The sequence below is a fragment of the Erpetoichthys calabaricus genome, chromosome 12 (genome assembly GCF_900747795.2).
Source record: "Erpetoichthys calabaricus chromosome 12, fErpCal1.3, whole genome shotgun sequence".
Lineage (NCBI taxonomy): Eukaryota > Metazoa > Chordata > Cladistia > Polypteriformes > Polypteridae > Erpetoichthys > Erpetoichthys calabaricus.
The window spans coordinates 92,752,332-92,776,983 of record NC_041405.2 but is presented as its reverse complement, the minus strand read 5'-3'; the positions used below and the strand labels follow the sequence as shown (position 1 = coordinate 92,776,983).

The following is a 24,652-nucleotide window of genomic DNA, read 5'->3' as shown; positions in this document are numbered from 1 at the left end:
AGGGGGTCTGAATACTTTCTGTACCCACTGTAAAAGGTATACATTAGACTGGGTGCACTATCAATTTTACTTTTTTTAAACATGGATTTATTTTTTCAGAAAACAACATACAGCATTTGTTTTTAAACTTTTCATGCTGCTTTCATCTTTTGGCATGTCAGATTAAAGCATAGCCATCATGGAGGGTTCCCTTTGCCTATTTTCCTTTCACCTTGTGCTTGTGCGTTCAACATCAGCATGGGTAATGATTCACTTTCAAAACATAAATACTCAGCTGTTGCATTTACTGCATTTTTTGTTACTATTACATTATTTGTATATATTTTTAAAGTTTTCCCCTCAAAATTTCAACTTCAGATTTTCAACAGTTTTAGATATACATGAACATGATTTGGCCACTTGTGGAGTGATGTCTATTCTGTCTTTGTGTTAGTGTGGATGTTCGTGTGGCCATTATCCTTATATAGTATCAATAACATATCCATGGCTTTGCAGAGCAGCCTTTGCAACCCTTTGGTTTGTGGCTTTGGGATTGTCATGAAGCAGAAGTAAACTGGTTGACAAATATCCCTTACTGTTTTTCCCTAATGGACTGCAGCAAACATTAGAATTTTATAGACTAGTTATGTAGGCATCTGAGCAATGCAATCAATAAGTACTACATCTGCACTATTATAAAAAAGTTAATGTGATCTTATACTCAATTGGGATTTGGAGAATCACCATGTTCCCATTTTTAAGACTGTTGTTTGAACTCCCGGTCATGAAACTTTTCCAGTCCATATTTATTCGTTGAAATTCTCCTTGGAATATTGTATGTAGTGACGCTTCATTTTAAGAGTCAACATTCAAAGTACCCAGTGTACACAGATCTTGCTCATATTTAATTGTTCATGAAGAACTGATTCAAATGACCCATAATTAATCCGTTTAGTGTCTGCTATTTCATGCATTCCATCACTCTTCTATTCTACAGTATGATTAACTCCACTGTGGCAATATTTTCTACTATCACTATTGTTGAAAGTTGGCTAGTCCTTGGTCATCTTTGAGAGATGACTAGCCACAGTGTAATTTTGTATCCCATCTCTTGACAGATGTTCCTAGCACATATTGATGCTTGGTTAACACTTTTTTTCAATGGGTCCATAGAAAATATGTAAATGGATGTTTCACTTGTGTATGATTAAAATAATTTAAAATGATTGAAAACATTAAAGAACTGTAACTGATTCATTCAGGGTACCTGGAGAAAAAAACATGCAGACATGGTAAGAATGTGCAAACTCTACCTGGATAGTGACCTGGTGTAGGACGAAGCATTAGGGCTAGTGTGCACAAGATGATTTTAAGTACAATTATGTTAGTGCACAAAGTTAAGTTTTGAACCAAATCAGTGTCTCTATTATGGTCAATACAGGGACAGTTTCTATAGCATGTAAGAATTTTTGTCTGTTTCTACATTTTTACAGTAAGAATTTGAAATAATATTGAAGATAAAGGTGCAATTAGCCAAGAGTTCTTTTGTTTTACACCAAGGTAGTATTTCAATTTTGGAGACTATGCTATTCTTGTAACAATATTTTATGCTCTAATTAGTATTTCATGTCAAAGTTAATCTCCTGGCTATTAGCGTGTGCCTCTTGATATTGCTGGAGAAGAAGAGTATGAGTGTACTTTACTCTATCAAGTTTAGAGCAATCAGTATCATATGATGGTTTATAAGCTGTTCACCTATCCATTTACTGAAGCCGGTTAGCCCAACTTTTGAATCTTGGTTTTTTTTTTATCTATACTAATAAAAGGCAAAGCACTCACTCACTCACTCACTCATCACTAATTCTCCAACTTCCCGTGTAGGTGGAAGGCTGAATTTTGGCAGGCTCATTCCTTACAGCTTACTTACAAAAGTTAGGCAGGTTTCATTTCGAAATTCAAAGCATAATGATCATAACTGGAACCTCTTTTTTTGTCCATATACAGTAATAGACTGCAGCTCGCCTGCCGTGGGAGGTGGGTTTGCAGGGGTTGCGTATTGCGTCATCACGCCTCACACGTAATCACGTGAACTGACTGTGAAGGAGAAAGGACTGCCTTATATGGCGTTCGTTTATAAAACAGCGGACAGGCTGTGTAAAGGCAGCTTCACAAAAAAACAGATCCTTAACAAATTGTTATTGGTATATTTTCCCACCATTTAAAAAGGTTTTCTTTTCTTCTTAATTAAAATTTAAAAGCAATACTTCACCGCTGCGAAGCCCCTCTAGCACTGACGTCCGAGGTTTGATTCCCGTAAAGGAGTGCAGTGAGTGTGTACGCCTGATGAGCCAAGAATTAGGGCGAAACACGTGTCGCGTACTCTTTGCATTATTTGACAGTAAACTATTTTCAACCATTCTATAATCTGCTTCTCACAACTGAAGGCACCGTGGCTGTTGTTAGCTGACTTGCTGGCCAACCATAAGCGTTACCTGGTAGGTAACCACCCATACAATCAGATTGTGATTCAGACTACGAATGCGGTGAATGTAATTACCCCAGTCTACATGCTAGAGAAAACCTCAATGAAGAAGAAACAGTGTGTAAGCATACATATTAACACATGTGCAATTAAACCTGTGCATTTACGGGGTGATTTCTCAGGCTTAAAAGCTCGCCTTTTATTAAAAAGGTAAATGCAAACTGTTTTCATTCTGAAGGGCACAAACCACGTTGGATTTCAGCCGTTAAACGCGCAAAAATGTTGGTACACCAGATAAATAAGCGCAACATATTATCAGTTGTATTGTATGCTTACAATACATATAGAAATGTGTTAATCGTTAACTAATAGTATGGGATGGTGTTTTTCGACTCGCGCCTTGATTTAAACGATTCCATGTCTTGGTGGGTTTGCGTAGCTTATTGTCAATATCTTTACACCTCTTTTTAAGACTTATTGACTGAAATGGGCTTTCAAGAAAAAAGTTAGGGCTTTGCTACAGGATACACCCTCCACAAGTTAAGGAAGTAAAAATAAAGGTATATATTTCTGTTTTATTTAAACCTTTTAAGCTCGTATGCATAGCCCCATTTGGCTGTTTTAGTTTTTTTTTTTTCTTTCTTCAGTAATATTTAATCTCCTTAAAGAAAAGCAACATATGCATTTTACTTTTTTTGTATCTCTTTAATAATATTTTAGTGTAAAAGGATAACCAGTATTTAAACCTTTTATGTTACTTTATAAAGTTATTTTACACAATGTTGAAAAATTAATAAGAAAGCTACATATTTTGGCAGCTGCTGCTTTAATTTTCAATGAAATGAAAAAAGCTCTCCAAGAGAAAACCTCAATGAAGAAGAAACAGTTTGCACTATCTAAAAAGGAGAAACCCTCATTTCTAAAGGTTTGCTGCAGATGACTTAACTGAAAATAAATGAATAGTTCCTATGTGTATAATACATATTTATCTATTTGACTTATGCCTTTATTCCAGCAACTTGCAACATCTGAGGTACAATTTGTTACATTACTTTTGTTTTTTGCAGCACAGGCAGGTGAATTGACTTCCTCAGGGTCACACAGTGGTGTCAGTACCAGGATTTGAACTGACAAGCTCCGGGTTTGCTGAAATATTACTGAAGAAAGAAAAAAAACGAAAACGGGCAAATGGGGCTATACATACAAATGTCCATCCATCCATTATCCAACCCGCTATATCCTAAATACAGGAGCCAGTCCCTGCCAACACAGGGCACAAGGCAGGAAACAAACCCCGGGCAAGGTGCCAGCCCACCGCAGGGTGCACACATCCACACACACCCACACACCAGGGACAATTTAGAATCGCCAATGCACCTAACCTGCATGTCTTTGGACTGTGGGAGGAAACCCAGACAGACACGGGGAGAACATTCAAACTCCACGCAGGGAAGCGAACCCGGGTCTCCTAACTGGCACCTTTCACTGCGCCACCATACCACCCGCATGCAAACTTAAAAGGTTTAAATAAAATAGAAATATATACCTTTATTTTTACTTCCTTAACTTGTGGAGGGTGTATCCTGTAGCAAAGCCCTAACTTTTTTCATGAAAGCCCCTTTCAGTCAATAAGCCTTAAAAACAGGTGTAAAGCTAAACTTGCAGCACCGCTATTCAATTACACTTGCCTAACGCCTCTCCTAAGGCGAGATACTGTGGGATCTGAGCATCAGTCAAAGCACCAATCACAGGCCCGATTAGAAAGCGGGAAGCTGTGATTTGTCGTCTCCCTCCCATGTAACAATCACAGCGCACTATGTATGTATGTATATGTGTGTGTGTATGTATGTGTGTATATGTATGTGTATATATATGTTGATATGTGTATATATATATATATGTATATATATGTGGATGTGTATATATATATATATATATATATGTTTATATGTATATATATGTATATGTAGATATGTGTATATGTAGATATGTATATATATGTATATGTATATATATGTTTACATAAGGGCGGCATGGTGGCGCAGTGGGTAGCACTGCTGCCTCGCAGTTGGGAGATCTGGGGACCTGGGTTCGCTTCCCGGGTCCTCCCTGCGTGGAGTTTGCATGTTCTCCCCGTGTCTGCGTGGGTTTCCTCCGGGCGCTCCGGTTTCCTCCCACAGTCCAAAGACATGCAGGTTAGGTGGATTGGCGATTCTAAATTGGCCCTAGTGTGTGCTTGGTGTGTGGGTGTGTTTGTGTATGTCCTGCGGTGGGTTGGCACCCTGCCCGGGATTGGTTCCTGCCTTGTGCCCTGTGTTGGCTGGGATTGGCTCCAGCAGACCCCCGTGACCCTGTGTTCGGATTCAGCGGGTTGGAAAATGGATGGATGGATGTTTACATAACCTCTTTAACACACTACTTCTCCGCTGCGAAGCGCGGGTATTTTGCTAGTGTACAAATACAAGTTAAATCCTTAGTGTGTGTTCTACATGGATCTCTACTCATTTAATTTTAAAGCAGTGTTAGTAGTTTAAAATTTTATAACTTTCTAATAAATTATATTTTGGACTCTTTTAATGAAATGATAGGGATAATGACAAGTTTAATTTAACTGAGTATTCTATTCTATTTCTTGACTGCTTTGTGAAATGTGAAGATTATTTTCTTTTGGAACTATGTTGTCAAGTGTTCTTCAACCATAAAAGTTAAAACAAGTATGTAATCTTAAAGTATAAAGACTACCGTTAATTATTTTTAAAAAATGGAAAAATATTTGTTCTAAGCTTTTAAATTTTGCAGTATTCCTTAAGTACTATGTTTCATTATGATTGCTTTGCAGTCCAGAGGGTATAGTGTGGAACTTAAAATTTAAGCTTCCTGCTATTAAGCTACTAGATCCATTCATATATCCCTTCAACCTGTTCCTACTTTATAAGGCTCGGGTGGAACTTTTCCCACCTAATGATAAGGGAGTGAATAGTTTTAGCACAGAATATTGTAGAATCCTGATATGTCTAACTACTGTCCTCATTGTCTTACATTAATTTATTACAGAATTCATGTAAGATATGTGAATAATTGTCTCCAACTATGATTCTTTCCATTCTGGCTTCCTACAGGTGGAAGTTATTTAGTTTAGGTTATATTTTTCTCAAGTAAACCTTAAATGCTTGGATGATGAACCATACAGTAAAAGTTTGTGGAGAAACTCAAAGCAGGTTTTCACAATAATTATGTTACAAGTTAGCTGTTTTTTCATGTAATGTTTTTATCAGTAATTCAGAAAGAGCTTAGACAAGTAATACTGATAAAGATGCATTGTTTCTCTTTTCTGTGTTTAGCTTTTAAATATTTGAATTTTTCACCCCAAGCCCTTTAACTAAAGTGAGTCACCCTAAATTATTCTTTGTCCATTAATGTTTTATTGATCATGATTTATTGAATTAAATATTTTTTAACTGCAGCCTCCCCTTTGCTACACATTTCTATAGGGTGGTCCAGATCTAAAAGTTGCATAGTTAGATCTGGACCACCCTGTATTACAAGATGGATGATGCATTCAGACCACATTTTAGAATTGAAACTAAATTTATAAAAAGTACCAAAAAGAGTAGTTTTTGATTTGAATTTATTTATTTATTTGTTTGTCGTAAATATGAAAAGCAAGTCTTTTGGAATATGTATTTATTTTGTGGATTTTGGTTATTCACACTTTTTATTTCTTATTTCTTTATCAGAAAGGCATCTTTCGCAGAGGAGGATACAACCCAAACAGCTACACAGCTGACAATTAAAGAATGTTGCAGTAACACTTCTCCTTTACAGGTAATGGCTTCTTAATTTCAGTTTCACAGATCCATACGCATTTTGTTTTCTTTTAATTAGAAGGTAGATCAACAAAGTATTTCTTTAACTTATTTTGTGGAATTGTTAGTTTAAATATCCAGGTATTACCTCTCTTTCTTATTCAGTTGTTCTTGATGAGGAGGTGAAGGGAATCCAATGTCACACTGTTTCTTTGTACCCTACGTAGTAAACTTAATTTGCAATAATTTTGCTTAGCAATAGTATATGTGACAGTGTTTTAATCCTAGCAGGAAATCCTATGTTAACATCTATCAGGCAAATACAAATCCTTAACTTAATTGCAGATTTTCAAAAGTGATAATATAGGCGATAAAATGTTACTGAGTAGCCCCTGTGATTTGGAAAAAAAAAATATTTTAGTGTTTCTAATCTTTGAGACTGAAAAATGAAATTTGTGGAATGTCGAAATAAGTATTAATTATCTTTAAGGTAAGTTCCATAAAATTGCTTAGTGATTGGTTGAATATAGCAATTTTATTTGGACTTGTCAGATTTGAAAAGAAAAACTTACGTTTGCTCATAATCTTCTAGAAAAATGCAAGCAGATGTGTGTCAAACCCTTTAAAGAGTGCAGCAATACTTGCTTGCCAATAGTGGAATCACATTGCACACATAACTACTTTAATATCAGAAAGTTATAAAAGGATAACTGTAGTTTGATTCAAAATTGTAAACATTTGCCCTTGAATTTCACAATACATTTGTGAAATTTTATTCTTTATTTGAAATTCTCTTTTTCAATGGACAAAATTATTTTATTTTTTATGAAAAGTAACAAGGCTAATCTTGTGAACTGCTGCATATGTTGTGACTAAAGATGTCCAAATGTGGTAAAAATAATAATTTGAAGGAATTTATATTGTAAAATTCCCCCAGTTAAATTCTTGAGTTATGTAAGAAAATACTAATTTTTTTCTTTGCTGTGTTTCTTAAACATTAAGGTGAACTCTAATCAGATGAGCAATGAGGATAGAGAAGAAGGTAACAAGGAAGATGGCACATCTTTGGCAATGTTAGAGAATATGGTTGGACGTTGCCCTATAGACTCCACATCTTCTGAACTTACAGATGTGCGACCAGCCGTATCAATGGGGTTGTCGAATCAAACATCAAACAGTGTTCAAGATACTCCATCTGAGGTTGTGGTTTGTGATGACAGCAGGTACACTCAGTGTATTGTCTCAAATATTCAGGACAAGGCACTATCATCAAATATATCCTCTGCAAAAAAGACACTGTCTGAGAAAGGTGAGGAGTCTAAGCTTACTTCAGATTGCATTACAGCTATTCCTGGACAACAGTGGCCTGCAGGGCCTATGAACTGTCTTCCTTTGCCAATGAGCCCTTGCTTTAGTGCAACTGGATCAGCAAAAAGAGCAAGTCTGCCGCTGAAGCAGGCCCAGCCTTTAGTCAATCTTTCCACAACATTTCAATGCCCTTCACTATTTAACCAAGCTCAGCCTATGGCATTTACACCATCTACAAGCTGTGGATCACCATTCTGTAAAATAACACTTCCTGTGGCATTGGGAAAGACTGTTGGAAACTCCAAAGAAGCCAATTCATCACAATTAGTACCAGAGCAAAACTTACAAAATATAAATGTTGGCACGATTACAAAGTTAAGCACAAACCATTTTAACTTTTCCTTAAGCAGAACACTTTCTGCTGAGTCCAAATCATCTTGCATTTCCGAAAAATGTACTGCTGCATCAGGGTTGCCCTCTGTCATCAAGAGTTCTAATATCACCACGGTTTTATGCACACCTGCTGTTTCTGTGGCTGCACCTTTGTCACTGTCACTTCCCACTAAACAACCTCAGGCAGCATCAACCCCCCAGCCCTCTCTTCCATTAGCTTCCCATTCATCGGTTTGCCTCAGTGTAACAAACACACATTCTCTGTCAACCTTGACTGCACACCCTAAGATTCACAGTGAAAAAGAAAAGAGTTTACTCCACATCTGTACTGAGACGCCTCCATTAACTTATGTTCAGATGAAATGTCCACCTTCTCTTGAAGAACAGTCTGTTGTCACTCCTCTTGAAGTTAGAGATATACCCCTTGATTTGTCTGCAAAATCTAAGCGGCAGAAGGTGGCAAAAGACCTCCGGAAAACGCCGCCTATGCCAGTGCTGACTCCCATGGAAGCCACCAAGAATGATCTTTCTTCTTTAAAGCGGTTACCATCGACTCAGGCAGGCAATTTAGGATTCACATCTCCATTTATGATATTTCCAGACTCTGTAAGAAATGGTGGAGTGCATCCAAAAAAATCTGGGGATCAGTTGTCTTGTCAGCCCAAGGAAGCTCCTGCATCCTGGATTAAGACTCCGTTACACAGTTCTGTTGGAACTGTGCTGGGAACTTATGTTGGTGTAGCAAACCCAGTTCTTGCTTCCACCTTGCAAACCAAAGATGGAAAAGGTGGTTTTGTGGAGGATCTTCATAGTGTTGCCAAGCAAGAAACAATCTCAATAATTGACCAAAAGGAACAGAAGACTTTGCTTTCTGGTGTTAAATCAACTCAACATTTTTCTAATAATTTACAACAGAACTGTATTTCTAAGAAACCTAGCAGTGATCATTCATCTGGAAACGGGCTTGGTTCTACCCAGGAAACATTTCCTTTACTGGTGACTGTTCCAACTACTTTATATTCTCATTGCAAACTTGGCTCTTCAAAAACCATATGTCCACAGTCACAATCTGTATTACAGCAGACAATTCATATACCTCTCAAATGTATCTCATCAACACAGACAAATCTAGTTCAAGGAAAACTCCAAGACCAGTTACCAACTAACATGAATGAAAAACAGCCTGTTCCAGACAGTGAACTGACAGATGCATTAGGCCTACACCTTTCAGTGACAGAAAATGAGAACAAATTAGAATCATCTTTAATAAACCTGGAAACTGTCATCAAAACTAGAATACCTGATACTCCAGTGAGTTCTTCTGTAGGTGATTATTGCCAGGGAAATCTATCATGTCAGAAGTCTGGGGGATCTGGCAGTAAGACTGTGATCCATACAACGTCAAACAAAGTGGTACCTTTTGATTTAAGGGTTGAACCATGTACTCCAAAACATGCCACTTGTAAAACTTCTGCAGTATCCCATAACAATGAAGGAACAGTACATAACAGTGAACAAAACAAATTGGAAAATGTTTCAGGAGATATGGTCAAGGAAGTCAAAGGTGATCATGATCTCAGCAATAAGTTCTTAATAGCTTCCAAGGTGAGTGGCTTTTCTCGCATAGGCTTTAACTCTAAAGAAGTCCCTTTTCAGGAATGCCAAAGCTACCCAGAACCTGAACTTTGTGGCAAGAGTGAGGACCAGAATGAGTTCAAAGGTCTGTCTCCATGTGTTAAGTTGGAAGGGATAACTTTGGCCTTTCTTAATGGACAGTGTACCACTTCTGCCCATGTGGAAACAAAAAATGGAACCAAAGAGACTGGGGATGCATTGCAGGAGCAGAAAACACAAAAGATTCCCAAAAAACGTCCAAAACTGAAGAAGACCAGCCATTCCTCTGACTCAGTAAGAGACAAAGTAATGTGTACCAAAAGCATGAAGGAAGAGAATGGCAAAACATGTGAAGTGGATCATCAAAAAAAGAAGGTATGATTATAATCTTTTAAATAATGGTTTTTATGTTTTAGACACTGGATTAGTATTAGCAGAATGTATAAGGTGTCAATTTAAGCATTATTTTCTAGTCTTCAAAGGGATTTTGGTGTGCACTGTAAACTTTGTATTGACATACATTTGATTGCCTTAGATAATTTCTGATCATTGTTAAAATCTATAAAACACATCAGCAATTGTTATACATTATTTCCCCTAAAACAAATGGCGCATTTAAATTAGTATAATTAATTATCAGCCTTAATAAATATTAACTTTTTACTAATTTTTTAATATTGCATTTTATGATGAATCCTCAGTGGCCTTGTGACTCATGTGAAAGGTTAAACCAAAAATTAATAATGTTTTGATTATGAACCTGTGCTGCTGATAAGGCATGTGCACTTTAATGTTGGTACATTTATTTTTTCAAATCAAATATAATATGGCACTAGGGGGTTCCCCCTTGCTCGCTTCGACTCGCCAACCCCCCTGGCCTGCGCTACGCTCCAGCCTCTTCGCGTCTTTACCGCATGCGTTGTGAAGAGGGGGGCAGAACGCACCCCAAGAAGATGTGATCGCTTCTCTGAAACCCCCTCTTAAACAGTGATACAATGGGAAACAAATAGTTTTTTTTTTTTTAACCTACTCTTTGCTCGATCAGCTGTTGGATCGTTGTTGCTGACGTAAGTATCTGAAAATCTAAAAACATCACATTAAAGTTCGATAAATTCTGAGAAGAATGATACTAAACCGTATATATATAGGTTTTAAAATAAGCCCGATTTAAAGCGTGACAAAAAACATGACATAAAAATGTCACATAAAATCGTTGCACAAAATCATTGCACTTTTAGGCTTAGGATTTTATATATAGACAGTAGATATATAGTGCTTCATGACTTCTAGTTATTACATTTGTGTTAATTGTTCAAAAGAAACAAGGCTTTGTGTATTAATTCATGACAGGTGAGATGTTCAGGGTTGTGATGGTCTGCATTTTATGTAACCTACTATTCAGTAAGTAAAAATATCTTAATACATAATTCGCCTGCCTCCTCACTCACTCACTCACTCACGTCCGTCCGAAGCCGAATGTGCAGTTGCCTTCTGCGTAGCTGCCTGAAAAACCTTACGAGACCGACATCCAACCCCAACTTCGTGGCAGGCGGCGGATTTACGGCTGCAAAAATTCAAAGAGAAAGGCGACTTCGATTAAAGCTCTAGAGGCCTGAAAGGCGATTTCGACTACAGCTCGAGGCCTAATTACGCATTCTGATTCAATTACGCATTCATTCAATTCACCTATATCAGGTTTGTGGTGCTTATACTTATTACTATTCCATACTGTACTGGAACATTCATCATTCAATATTATACTATAGGCCTGGAAAATTCATCAACTAACAGTACAAGCCTGTACAGTAATGAGTAAAGCGGACTACAATCATTACAAAACAACTTTTTCGTTACTTATCATTTGTTCTTCATACACTGCTGACACAAACTCGTGCCCATTTCATCTTACGTTGTCAAAACGGGCTCTTTGTCTAGTATCTGATAATACAGGTTAATATTGTTCACATTATTAAATTACATTAAATCTGGGGGGCGGCACGGTGGCGCAGTGGGTAGCGCTGCTGCCTCGCAGTTGGGTGATCTGGGGACCTGGGTTTGCTTCCCGGGTCCTCCCTGCGTGGAGTTTGCATGTTCTCCCCGTGTCCGCGTGGGTTTCCTCCGGGCGCTCCGGTTTCCTCCCACAGTCCAAAGACATGCTGGTTAGGTGGATTGGCGATTCTAAATTGGCCCTAGTGTGTGCTTGGTGTGTGGGTGTGTTTGTGTGTGTCCTGTGGTGGGTTGGCACCCTGCCCGGGATTGGTTCCTGCCTTGTGCCCTGTGTTGGCTGGGATTGGCTCCAGCAGACCCCCGTGACCCTGTGTTCGGATTCAGCGGGTTGGGAAATGGATGGATGGATGGATTAAATCTGGGAGCACCGTAGTGCTGCAGTGGTTAGCACCACCATTCAAATTCAGCGTCCTGAGTTTAAACGCCAAACATGGTTGCTCTGTTTATGAAGTTTAAACATTTTCCTGATTTTTTTCAGACATCAAGCTGTGCCACCTTAATAATTAAGCTTGAGTTTCTGTGCTTTGAAATACAAGTCACAAAGACTAAAAAGTTCACTGTAGGATTTGCTTTTAGGTAAAATTAGAGAATCAGTCAAGCTGCTGATTAGAGCATCTATGATTTTTTATAGGTAGTTATCTGGCCTGTTCATTTTTATTCACAAGTTAAAACATTATAATAAACACAAGTAAACATTTATATAATAAAACGTAGCTAGAATTTCTTGTGTTTCCCAAAAACTTGATTATTCCTCATGAGATTGCTAGAAAAAATGTAGTTTTAGGTCCCAAACTCCCTTTGAGGAACCTCAGTCATTCCATGTATTTGTTAAATATCACCATGCTGAGCCAAATTAAAGTTTAAAAGCAGTTGTTTAACAACTGTTATTGAGTGGTACCCACAAATACTGGGATGACTTGAGGGGGGTTCTTTAAGGAAGGCCATACAGATTATTGGCTGATTAAAAAAAATCAAGACACTCTTATTTTTTATTATACCGGTGTTTATTTGTGCTTATTCTTAAGTTATACAGTGTTTTCAGAAGTAAATAAACCTTCCCTTGATAGCTAGCTTTTCCCCATAATGCTCTTTGCTCATTAAGTTACTGATCTGTTGTTTACCTTGTTTTTAGAAGTTATCAAAACTTTGATTTAACGTTTCTGTTGTAACAGATGCAACAACATCAGTACACTTTTATTTGATTCCCTGTTATTGTCCACTTTCATAATGAGCATTTTTGGGATTCGGCAACCTCTTTGCAAATCAAAAAATGCAAGCGTAGTCTGTCAAATTTCTTAAATATTCATAAGCACTTTGCTAATCATTGTCTTACTTCAGGTGGGCAATCTGGCAATAGTAACCAAAATTATTTGCTGAACATTGGCTTAGTTTTATGTTACAGCTTTTTCTTAGAATATAGCTTTAGTTCAAAAATGCATCTCAGTTGAATGTCCTGAGATGTGGGCAAGATTAATCAACTTAAAGAAAAGTGAGGTTTACCTTCTGGGCACCACAGCATGTAATACATGCAAGTTACTTCTCCCTGGACTTGTTTTATCCTGTCATTCAAAAATAAAAACTTCTGGTAGTAAATTGCTCTCAAATTGCCAGCATTACAAATTGGCATCACTAATATTTTTAACTGGATTTTTTTTCAGTCAATGTCAGATTTTTGTTAATATGTGATTGGTACTTTCATGTTTTCTTTTTAATCCATTTTATAATGATGATATGATTTTTTAACACCATTTTCCCAATCTCGATTTGTCCTCATACACAATATGGTCAAATGTATGTGGATATCCCTACCAATTATTGGATATGGATGTTTCAATCATACCCATTGTTAACAGTTATATAAAACCAAGCACATAGCCTAGCAAACTCCATTGACAAACATTAGCAGTAGGATGGGGTGTACTGAAGAGCTCAATGACTTTAAATGTGACACTGTCGTAGGATGCCACTTGTCCCACAAAGTCAGTATATGAAGTTTCTGTTCTGCTAGATCTGCCCAACTGTAAGTGCTATTATTGTGAAGTGGATGTGTCTAGCAGCGACAGCAGCTCAGCCATAAAGTGGTAGACCACGTAAACGCACAGAGAGGGGCTGCCGAGTGCTAAAGCACATATCGCTAAAACCGCCATTTCTCTGTTGCATCACTCATAATAGAGTTCAAAATTGCCTCTAGAAACAACTTCAGCACAAGAGCCGAGTGTCAGGAGCTTGATGAAATAGATTTTGCTAGGCTGATCAGCTATACCCAAGCCCAAGATCACTATGTACAATACCAAGCATCAGCTGGATTAGTATAAAGCATAATGCCATTGAACTGTGGAGCAGTGGAAACATGTTCTCTGAAGTGATAAATCCATCTTTAGTATCTTGCAGTGTGTTGGACAAGTCTGGGTTTGTTGGATACCAGGAGAAAGATAGCTTCCAGACTGCATAATGCCTACTGCAAACTTTTGTGGAGAAGGGATAACGTGTAAGGCTCTTTTACAGGGTTTGTGTTATGCCCACTTGGTTCCAGTGTAGAGTACTGTTAAAGCTACAGCATACAAAGACTTTTCAACTTTGTGTCAACACTGTGGCAAAACCCCAGTACAGACAGTACACAGTGAAGAGTTTCGGTCTTCATGGAGGTCCTCATTTACTAGCAATGGTGCTAGTTTCAAGCCAGAGTATTGCAAAATAAATTAATTTAATCACTCACTGATCATTAGAGATAGTGTGAATGGGTTGCACCAAAAAACTTTCCTATTTTTTAGACAGTCACTCCTGTGTTTTGCAGTGCTGAGGAGGAGAAAAACTGTAGTAAAGATGAAATATTGAAAGCACTTTTAGAACAAATAAAATGGGAATAATATGTTTAAATTAATAAAGATGTGAAAGCATAATTTGTGTAAAAAAAGTTGTTTTAAAAGAAAATTGATTGTTAGTAAATCCTTTCTCTAAATCTTTGCAAATTGTGCAATTTCTGGGTTTTTTTTCAGAGTATGTGATCAGTATCCCACTGTCCAAGTAATGACACATAGATTATTCTTGGTGGATATGTTTCAGGACATAGTTACTATTAATAATAATAATAATTATTATTATTATTATTATTATTATACTTTACTGTTTTAGGAATGACTTAAACCTTTTGTCATGGGGATATCTGGGACACCTGCTATTCATTGATCAAGTGGTTGAGGCACAGATCGCCACCACAGAATAACTGGAAAAGACAGCAGAGAATAGTACAGATTAGTATGGAATTGTAGAACCCAGAGGAAAGTGATAATTCAATGCCCATATAGGGTGTACTCACACTAGCAATTTGTTACATGCTCAAGCATGTTTGTCCACATATATAACACCCAAGTCTAGTTCGTTTGACTAGTATGATCACTCCGTGTCGGGCTAACTACCATGCCCTGGCCCGCTTGGAATAGGTGGGCCCGGACATGGTTCAACAGGATTCGGGAACAGTGTGATAGCTAAATGTGCCCGAGCATGAAACACAAACATGACATCAATGATGTAACATCATTTCATTCAATACCATTTGAGTTAAAAACAGGTTTTTATTCTCACCTTATAGATGAACGTGAATTGTAGTTGGCAAGAAAATCTGCAAATTCTTCTCTTAACACCATTTTGTCTTCATAAATATCTTCTCGTACGTGCAGCATGATTAACAGCAAAGTGCTGTGCTACACACTCAGTACATCTGTAAAAGGGCAGAGTGTTATCCTACACAGCTCCAAAAAAAAAAAAACACAAAATAAGGAAAATCATTTTGACATGGGGCGGCACGGTGGCGCAGTGGTAGCGTTGCTGTCTCGCAGTTAGGAGACCTGAGTTTGCATGTTCTCCCCGTGTCTGCGTGGGTTTCCTCCGGGCGCTCCGGTTTCCTCCCACAGTCCAAAGACATGCAGGTTAGGTGCATTGGCGATTCTAAATTGGCCCTAGTGTGTGCATTGTGTTTGTGTGTGTCCTGCGGTGGGTTGGCACCCTGCCCGGGATTGGTTCCTGCCTTGTGCCCTGTGTTGGCTGGGATTGGCTCCAGCAGACCCCTGTGACCCTGTGTTCGGATTCAGCGGGTTGGAAAATGGATGGATGGATTTTGACATGTATGCTTTTGCTCTGTTCGGATCTTGTTTAGGCATTACACAAAGTTGCATGGTGATGCCAAAAGCATATCTGGGCCCAGAACTTTAAAGCACAGTGGGGACAGGGGGGGCAATTGTGCTTGGGCACGGTACAGATCAAACGTGCGTTGTGTGAATATGCCCATAGGCTAATAGGGGTACAACTAAAATATAGCTACAAAAAAGACATTTTAAAATAATTGTTTTTTTAGCAGTTTTTTAAATTGTTCTACAGTATTAGCCTGGTGAATTTCTATTGGTAAATTACTCCAAATTTTAGGTGTATAACAGAAAAGGGCTGCCTCACCACTTCATTTCAGGTTGGAATTATAAGCAGACCTTCATTTGAAGATCTGAGGTTACAACTTGGAGTGAAAGGGGACAGACATTCCAAAATAAAGGATGGGGCGAGATTATTTAAGGCTTTGTAGTTGGTAGTATTTTAAAGTCAATTCTAAACAACATGGGTAACCAATGTAACAATGATAAAAAATGCTTAGATTTTCTTTTTTTAGGTAAGATTCTTGCTGTTGCATCCTGTACTAACTGTAACTGATTGATGTCTTTCTTAGGTTAATTCAAGATGTTTTGTAAAATTAGATCTCTTGAAACAAGCAAAGTTTGATTTAATTTTAATATTTCTGCATATCAGTCTTCTAAACATGTTCTTATTTCTAGTATGATGTACCTGTGAGCAGCATTAGGAGACCATTCCATCACAGAATACAACCACTCCTGCACACACTTATACTCCCCAACACCAGGTTTCATTACTTTTGTACACTTAACATAGGAATCATTTGAATGCATTTTTTAACAACTGGTCTGTACTGAAGTAGAAGGGAAATCATTATTGACATGCATTTTGTTCTTGTTTAGCTGTAATAATAAATTTAGGTGGACCATAGTTATTAGACATGTTTAGCTAACACATTTTGGGAGTTCAGGATAGCGTTCAAGTGAGAGTTATGGATAATAGCTAGAATTTGAGAAATTTGTTTTACTTTGTTTTTGCTTTTCCTAACAAAAAAGACATGATTAATTATATTTTTTACCTATAGCGAAGGAAAAGGCGAGTATCTGCAATTAAAGAGGCTAAGAACAAGCAACCTGTATGTCAACCACCTGAAGACAAGAGGAGAAAGAGGAGGAGACGAGGAATCATACCAAAGACTAATGGAGTCTCAAAGAAGGAAGAAGGTAAGTGGCAGGGAAAACTGGTTATTTGTTTTGATGTCGTTGAAGTAACTGCTGCAGTAAAGTAAAATAACCACATGCAAATGTTATTTGAGTTTGCTGTTCAGACATTTATCTGTTTCTTTCATGTCTTACAATGAAATCTGTGTTTTACACTATATATATGCTAGCTACGCCATTCAGACAATTCACTAGAAACTTAAGTAACACCTTCTTCCTTCTAAATTTTTTCATTTCTTTTTATTGCATTGGACTGATCTGTTGGAGAAAAAGCAGTCAGGATTGTTTTTGTTTAGCCTATCAAACAAACTATTATTGGATTTGCAGTCTATTAAAAATTAATTCTGCATTATTTTGTACACTGTTAAAAATTAAACAAATCTTTCCTTAAACGTCTCTTTTTTTCATGAGAATACTGTGTTCTTTTTGAAATGAAGGCATATAGTGTAATGTATTTTAAAATATGTGGGTGACCATGTTTCTCAACAAAACTAAAATTGGACAATTTTGGTGCCAGAGTAAAGTTAAAATATCACTAGCTATATGGTTTGTCTGCTCTGCTTTATAAAAGTCTTAAGTCTGCTCCATAAACATGCATCCCTTACAGGTTTTATAGCTAATGTGGAAAACGTGTGTAGCATAAAAGCAAAAATATCAGCTTCCAATTGTTAAGGAGTAAAGTCTAGAACATTATACAAAGTAAAATTTAAAGACAGAATCTAATTAGTACTGGTTGCCTGGTTATTGCTGTATGGGGAAAAAAATATAAATAGTGGAGGATGTGAACAGCTTCAGACGACACTATAGTATTGTTTGTAGTTCTATATGTACATTGAAAGCAAGAGGTAAGACTAAGTATTTAAATAAAGTTTGAAAGAATCCACTGATGGAGTTTCACACCCGGACCAAGGAAGAAATTTCAAAAGTAAAAGCCACAATGCTGAGTTAGCGTTTGATTCAGCAATATATTGTATTTAATTTTGTTTCTTTATTTAACCAAAGTTGAAATCATATTCCTATAAGCAAGCAGAATTGATCTGTTGCATCTATTCAGAGAAAACCTTTCACCCAATCTACTGTGGTTAATTTTATTTTTAGTAGTGGAAATAGCATGCCAATTTTTCTCTGGAGTAAAACTGTGAATATTCAGTTGCCTTGCATAACACACACACATTAGTACATAATCTAACTTTTATGCTGGGTGTGTCACTGTAAGATGAACCATTTTGTTTGGAATAGGGCTGTCAACCAATGATTTACTTCAGAATATGTCATATTTAAAGTATTTGATTATAGAGTAACATTTCGATATCTTAAGGCTACATACTGCACGTGTACACTATCATGAGATGCATGAAAAAGAATTCTGTGATGCTTTGCGTTCATTTTCTTTGTTAAAGGATATTAGCCTCCTTTTGTTATAACTCTCACAGAGTGGAACTTTAGCCATTGAAAATGGGAGCAACCAAAGGTACATATATAACGGACACTTTCAGCTGAGTTTCCTTGCTTCTTCACTTTTTCATTGATATTTCTGATTTCAGTATAAATATTCTTCAAGTGTACCTGCCAGCTACATTTGATTTTAATATAATACTTGAAACTGCATGTTTAATGTTAAGATCTTTCTACCTTGTGAATCAAAAATTACCCCAAACACAAGACTTGAACATTGACCAACTGTAGTCTTGAAAATTCTGCAGTGGTGTTAACGTTTGTAGTACACCATTACACCATTCAGTGGGATGTATTTTGTTATGCATGAATATGTACCAACAGATGGGGTGTCACAAATGTTAGCAGTGGTGTACATATATTCATAGTTGTCCAGGGAGCAAAAATGAAGAAAAATACCCGATGCCTTGTTCCTAAGGTATTAGGAAACAACAAAAAGTAACAATACTCAGCTTGATTCGATTCCCTAGTCACACCTCTAATGGATCAGAGAGGGAGCAGCACATATCATTATGCTGTTCAGGTATAAAACAGGTTTTTGAAAGTGTGAAAAAGTTGATGTCAGAGCAACTTAGTTCTCTGGCATGTTGGTAACTCTAAGAGAGTAAGAAAGACAGTTGTGAACAGAATTCAGTTAGGCACTGGAGTCGACCCTGATGGTACAATATGTGCTCATTGCTTTTAGTTTGTATGAAACGTTTTTAGTCTAGCATTTTGCTTTCTGTTGCAGTCATACATTGAACAGGGAAGCCAGTAAAAGTGAGTTTCAATAAACCAGTTGAGAGGTAGAGTAGGCATGACAGAAAATTTCTGTATCAGAGGAAAGAAAAAATATTTTGTATGTTAAAAATATTTAATGCAGCTTTACAGTGTCTTTAAAAAGTATTCAGTTCTCTACTGTTGTCATGTGAATTTGTGTGTCAACTTGAAACAACTTGTTTCCCTGTAAACTGTGTGACAGATTTAGGGTCCCCGTGACCCCTTGAACCCTCAGACCACACGTTAGACACCAGGTAAAAGTCCAAATATTATATTTATTAGGACAAAACGTCTACAAAGCACCCTCTTCTACACAATCTTCAAATAACACAATAAACAATAAATCAATAATCCTCCTCACTCCCAGACGTTTTGCCACCCTTCCACCCAGCTCAGCTCAACGTCTGGGATTTCCCATAGTCCTTTTATAGTCCTTGACCTGGAAGTGTTTCGCCCTCTTTGTCCACGTGACTAGGAACACTTCCAGGTCATATAAAAACTCCAGTTCTTCACCCCGGAAGCACGTCGTTCCTTCTGGTCATGTGTTCATGACGCACTTCCGGGTTATAGGGCACATAGCACTCTGTGAGCCTCCCTCCAGCGGCTCCTAGTGGTCCCCATGGTATCCAGCAAGGCTGTTTATAAAAACTACAATGTCCATATGGCCCTGCTGGAATTTGGGGCACTTCCATGTTGTTGGGAGAGCTCCGTCTAGCGGTTTGGAGGTGTGGACCGGAATATTTGGCCGGCCATCCCTCACAACTGATTTTATTGAAATTTGGCACACTTTGTCAGGAAAGCTCAATTTGTTTTCAAATATCTAGAACATACTACACTGATTTTTGTTTTTATTTCAAAAACTCTTTGAAAAGCATTGGCAAATTTTCTAACTTGACTGTCATCTTAAAACAGAAAGATTCTGTGCAGCCTCAAATATGAGTTAGTTCAACGTTTGAATTTAGCTTCAGAGAGGTTATTTTAGCTTGTATATTTTGTGTATTTACTTTTTTAGACATACTGTATGATAGCTGCTTATGTTGTCTAAACAGATGCCAAGTACATGTAAATGAAATGCCAGCAGAGTTGTATATGCCCACAAGCGGCTTGTGCTTTACAGTCCCTGTACGAGCAGTGGCAGGAACTTGAATGAACTTTTGCAATACAAACTTAACTGTCCTGCTGTTTGCAGTCATACCAGGTCAGTTAAATGATCTTTGTAACCACAAAAGCAAAAGATGCAAGTAAGTAAAGAAAAAATTACTGAAGACTGAACTTACCTAGAAATACATGGAAAAAGGAACAAGCTCTACAAACTGTTATGCATGGAGTGAATAAACATGTCCTCAGTATCTGCTGTATGTTAACACCTAAAAACTACCTTATGCCTGTATTATCGACAGATAATATACTTTAATACATTCCAAGTTTGGAATCTGAGACAATAAAAAGTGAAAATAGTTTTGGGGACTAAAGTACTGTAAAAGAGTTTTGTTTTGTTTAAGGTTTGACCTAAACATTGTGTAACCTTTGCCTACTTGAAGTTACAGCAGATCACTGCTGTCAAGACCAGTTGGTTGGGTTCTTAAAATCAGTAACTATATCTGATTGCTGCTTTCAAAAAATCCTTCAATTATTATGTTACAGTATTCATCAAAATACCTGTTCATTATTTGTGTATTCACAGAACCTTTTCAAATGTGACAAATCACATATATTTGCCTTTCAATGAAGCACCAGAATTTTCATGTCAAGGTGTCTGTTTACATATCCTGGAAGGAGAAAATGATTTTCTGCATTTTCATTTAGTGCTGACATACACATCTCTTTATATTAACACTGCAGATGTTTCCATAGACCATAGTATTTTATAGGAGTAATGCTGATTTAACTAATCTTTTGCAACATGTTTCAGTTTTCGTGTTTGTGCCTGTGTGTTTTTATGTGATTTGCAGAACTTAAAAACTACTGTTTAGCATTTTCCAGTTTTCATTTAATTTCATAGACAATAACAGAAAAATACTGTGCTCATTTAATTCAGGATTTATTGTATATCGTGAAGCATGCAACAGTGTAGGATACCGTACACACAGAATTAAAGTGACATGAAACTATATATGTTCCACGCGCCCACCCAGATAGGCTGCCTCAAATTGGGACCCGAGTGCTGCTGTGTAGCGCACAACACCTCAGACCCACACCAGTTCTGATCCCCAACAGGTCTGACCCCAATGGCTTTTCGACAGTTTTGCCTCTTCTGGGGATGGAACTCCCAAGGGCTTTCCCCCATCTCCTTCATTATGCGAGCAGCCTTCCTGTGGGTGGCTGCAGCAGAGCTACTCCCGCAAAGAGCGAAAAGGAGTCCTTTCTGTTGTCTCACAGCTGTGTGATGTTTTTTTTTACGGTGGCTGGAGTGCCAATCCTGTCACCAACCCCCATGATTTCCCTGCAAGTTGGATGACTGCTTGCAGGGTCAGATGCAGTTTACCGTCATACCTAGGACATGTTCATTATTTCATGGATATCATCAAGAGGAGTCACAGCACACAGTTTGATGGCAACTCTGGTCTGTACCAGGAACTGAGAAGGATGGCTGTGAGGGTTCTGAGGGCAAGTGAGGAGGTGTTTGTTAGAGGAATCTGTGAGCAAGTGACACACCATCTGTGGTCTAGTGACCCACAGAGGATTCGAAGCATTATGCATATCCAAATCTGTTCCTCGGAGAGTCGCAGTCAGGGTGACTGATGGAATGGTTCTTACAGATGACACTGCAGTTGTGACCCGCTGGGCTGGCTACTTTGAGAAGCTGTTCAAAGCTAATCCTCTGGCTAGGACTTTGGATATTTCTGGGTCCACAGTTCTTGAGGCTGATCTTCCAATTAGCTGTGAACCACCCAGTCTCACTGAGGTTGCATAGGTGGTGACCCAGCTGAGGGAAGGGAAGGCTGCAGGGATCTGTGGTATCTAGGTTGAACTTCTCCAGGCTGGTGGTAAGGTTGTCCTCCTGGCATTGCAAGCAATTTTTGCTTCCATTTGGGAGACTGGAGTCATCCCAACTGACTGGAAAATGGGACTTGTCGTCCCTAGCCTGAAAGGGAAGGGTGATTGCCTAGATTGTGGCAACTACAGGGGGATAACACTGCTCTCGGTGCCAGGTAAGGTCCTTGATATGTGCAGCTACAATGAATAATTAATGTGGGCAGTTTTGGACCTTGCAAAAAGAAGTGAGGCTCATCTGTCTGATGTGTCATGTTTTATGCACCATGACAGAATAGAAAAAATATTACTAAGATTCTGACTCAACTCGCCATACCTGGAAAGCATTTGTACAGCATTGACTTTGTCAGGTAGCAAGTTAATGACTGTCAGGAAAAGGGGACGAGCTTGTGATATTTTGAAAATGTGAAACTGTGCTGAAAAGTCTTCAATGTGTTGTGTAATTTGTCATTCCCTGTGATATCTAGTCATGTAATCTTACATCCTCGGTTGATGGGTACAGCAGTTGCAATTGTCATATTTGACATACCCACCGTCTAGAAGTTGTGTAATTTGCCACCAGCTTTAGACATTCTCTGCGTAATTTTTATTTGTGTAAATCCTTAGTCCTTTCATATCCATAACCTTGATGCAAGCATTTTATATTTTACATATTTTAATGTTTACTTTTGATATGTTTGTTTTTTGTAAGTTATTTAATAATTACTAATGGAAGCATGGATGACACTCTTTATCTTACTAGTCCTGGGTCCTAAGTTTGATTCTGGACTCTCTGGTTGTGTTGAACTTTTTCCTTGTTGTTCAAATGAAATTTCAGAAGGAATATTTTAACAGTTTAAAGAAGTTTGGAATTACAATATTTTACTTTGCTCATGTGTTTTTTAAGTTTCTTTCATGGTTGATTCATTTGTTTAGGCTAGGGTTGCAAGATTTATTTTGAACTTTAAATAATGAAAATAAAAAATTATATATTAAAGTGCCATGTTTTACCTTGACAGGCTTTATATTTATTTCCTTTTTTATTCTGCAGAAAACAATGTTCTGGACAGTTCACTACTCAAAAAATTAGAGTATAGCATCAAGTCAATGAAAATTCTGGGATACTGAACTGGTCAGTTAAGTAGCAGAAGGGGTTGTTAATCAGTTTCAGCTGCTTTGGTGTTAATGAAATTAACAACAGGTGCACTAGATAGTCAACAATGAGACAACCCCTCAAAACAGGAATGGTTTAAGAGGTGGAAGCCCAGACATTTTTTCCTTCAAATCTTTTCTGACTGTTTTTTCACTAGTTTTGCATTTGGCTACGGTCAGTGTCACTACTGGTAGCATGAGGCAATACCTTGACCCTACAGAAGTTGCACAGGTAGTCTAACCTTTCCAGGATGGCGCATCAATAAATGCCATTGCCAGAAGGTTTGCTGTGTCTCCCAGCACAGTCTCAAGGGCATGGAGGAGATTGCAGGAGACGGGCAGTTACAGTAGGATAACTGGACAGGGCTGTAGAAGGTCCTTAACCCATCAGCAGGACCGGTATCTGCTCCTTTGGGCAAGGTGGAACGGGATGAGCACTGCCAGAGCCCTACCAAGTTACCTCCAGCAGGTCACTGGTGGTGAATGTCTCTGAGCAAACAATCAGAAACAGACTTCATGAGGGTGGCCTGAGGGCCCAATTTCCTCTAGTGGGCCCTGTGCTCACTGCCCAGCACCATGGAGCTCGATTGATATTTGCCATAGAATACCAGAATTGGCAGGTCCACCACTGGCACCCTGTGCTTTTCACAGATGAGAGGAGGTTCACCCTGTGCACATGTGACAGACATGAAAAGGTCTGGAGAAGCTGTGGAGACCGCTATGCTGCCTGTAACATCGTTCAGCATTACTAGTTTGGTAGTGGGTCAGTGATTGTCTTGGGAGGCATATCCATCGAGGGCTGCACAGACAAGCTAGACAACGGCACTTTGACTGCCATTAGGTATCAGGAAGAAATCCTTGGACCCATTATCAGACCCAATGGTGGTGTGGTGGGTCCTGGGTTTTTCCTGGTGCACGACAATGCCTGGCCTCATGTGGCAAGAGTATGTAAGCAGTTCCTGGAGGATGAAGGAATCGATACCATTGAATGGCCCCCACACTCGCATGACATAAATCCAATAGAACACCTCTGGGACATTATGTTTTGGTCCATCCAACGCCGCCAAGTTGCACCTCAGACTGTCCAGGAGTTCAGTGATGCCCTGGTTCAGATCTCAGAGGAGATCCCCCAGGACACCATCTGTCTTATTGGGAGCATGCCCTGATGTTGTCAGGCATGCATACAAGCACGTGGGGGCCATACAAACTACAGAGTACAATTTTTGGTAGCTGCAGTGAAATTTCGACAAAATGGACTAGCCTGCCGCGCCAATTTTTTCACTTCGATTTTCAGGGTGTCTTTGAATTCAGCCCTCTGTAGGTTGATAATTTTCATTTCCATCAAATGGCATCCTTTCGTTCCTAACACATTAACCAGTCCATATCAG

The 24,652-nt window shown here is 38.3% G+C and overlaps 1 protein-coding gene across 4 annotated transcripts in view; it reads left to right on the top strand.

Annotated features, from left to right (window-relative positions):
• bcorl1 (BCL6 corepressor-like 1) overlaps positions 1–24,652 on the top strand; it is a 149,767-nt gene that overhangs the window by 98,768 nt on the left and 26,347 nt on the right. For all 4 annotated transcript variants that reach the window (XM_028815896.2, XM_051935067.1, XM_051935065.1 and 1 more), the window contains 3 exons: positions 6,199–6,286; positions 7,270–9,957; positions 16,790–16,928. In XM_028815896.2, coding sequence (XP_028671729.1) covers positions 6,199–6,286; positions 7,270–9,957; positions 16,790–16,928 — 2,915 coding nt within the window. The remainder of the gene's footprint in view (positions 1–6,198; positions 6,287–7,269; positions 9,958–16,789; positions 16,929–24,652) is intronic.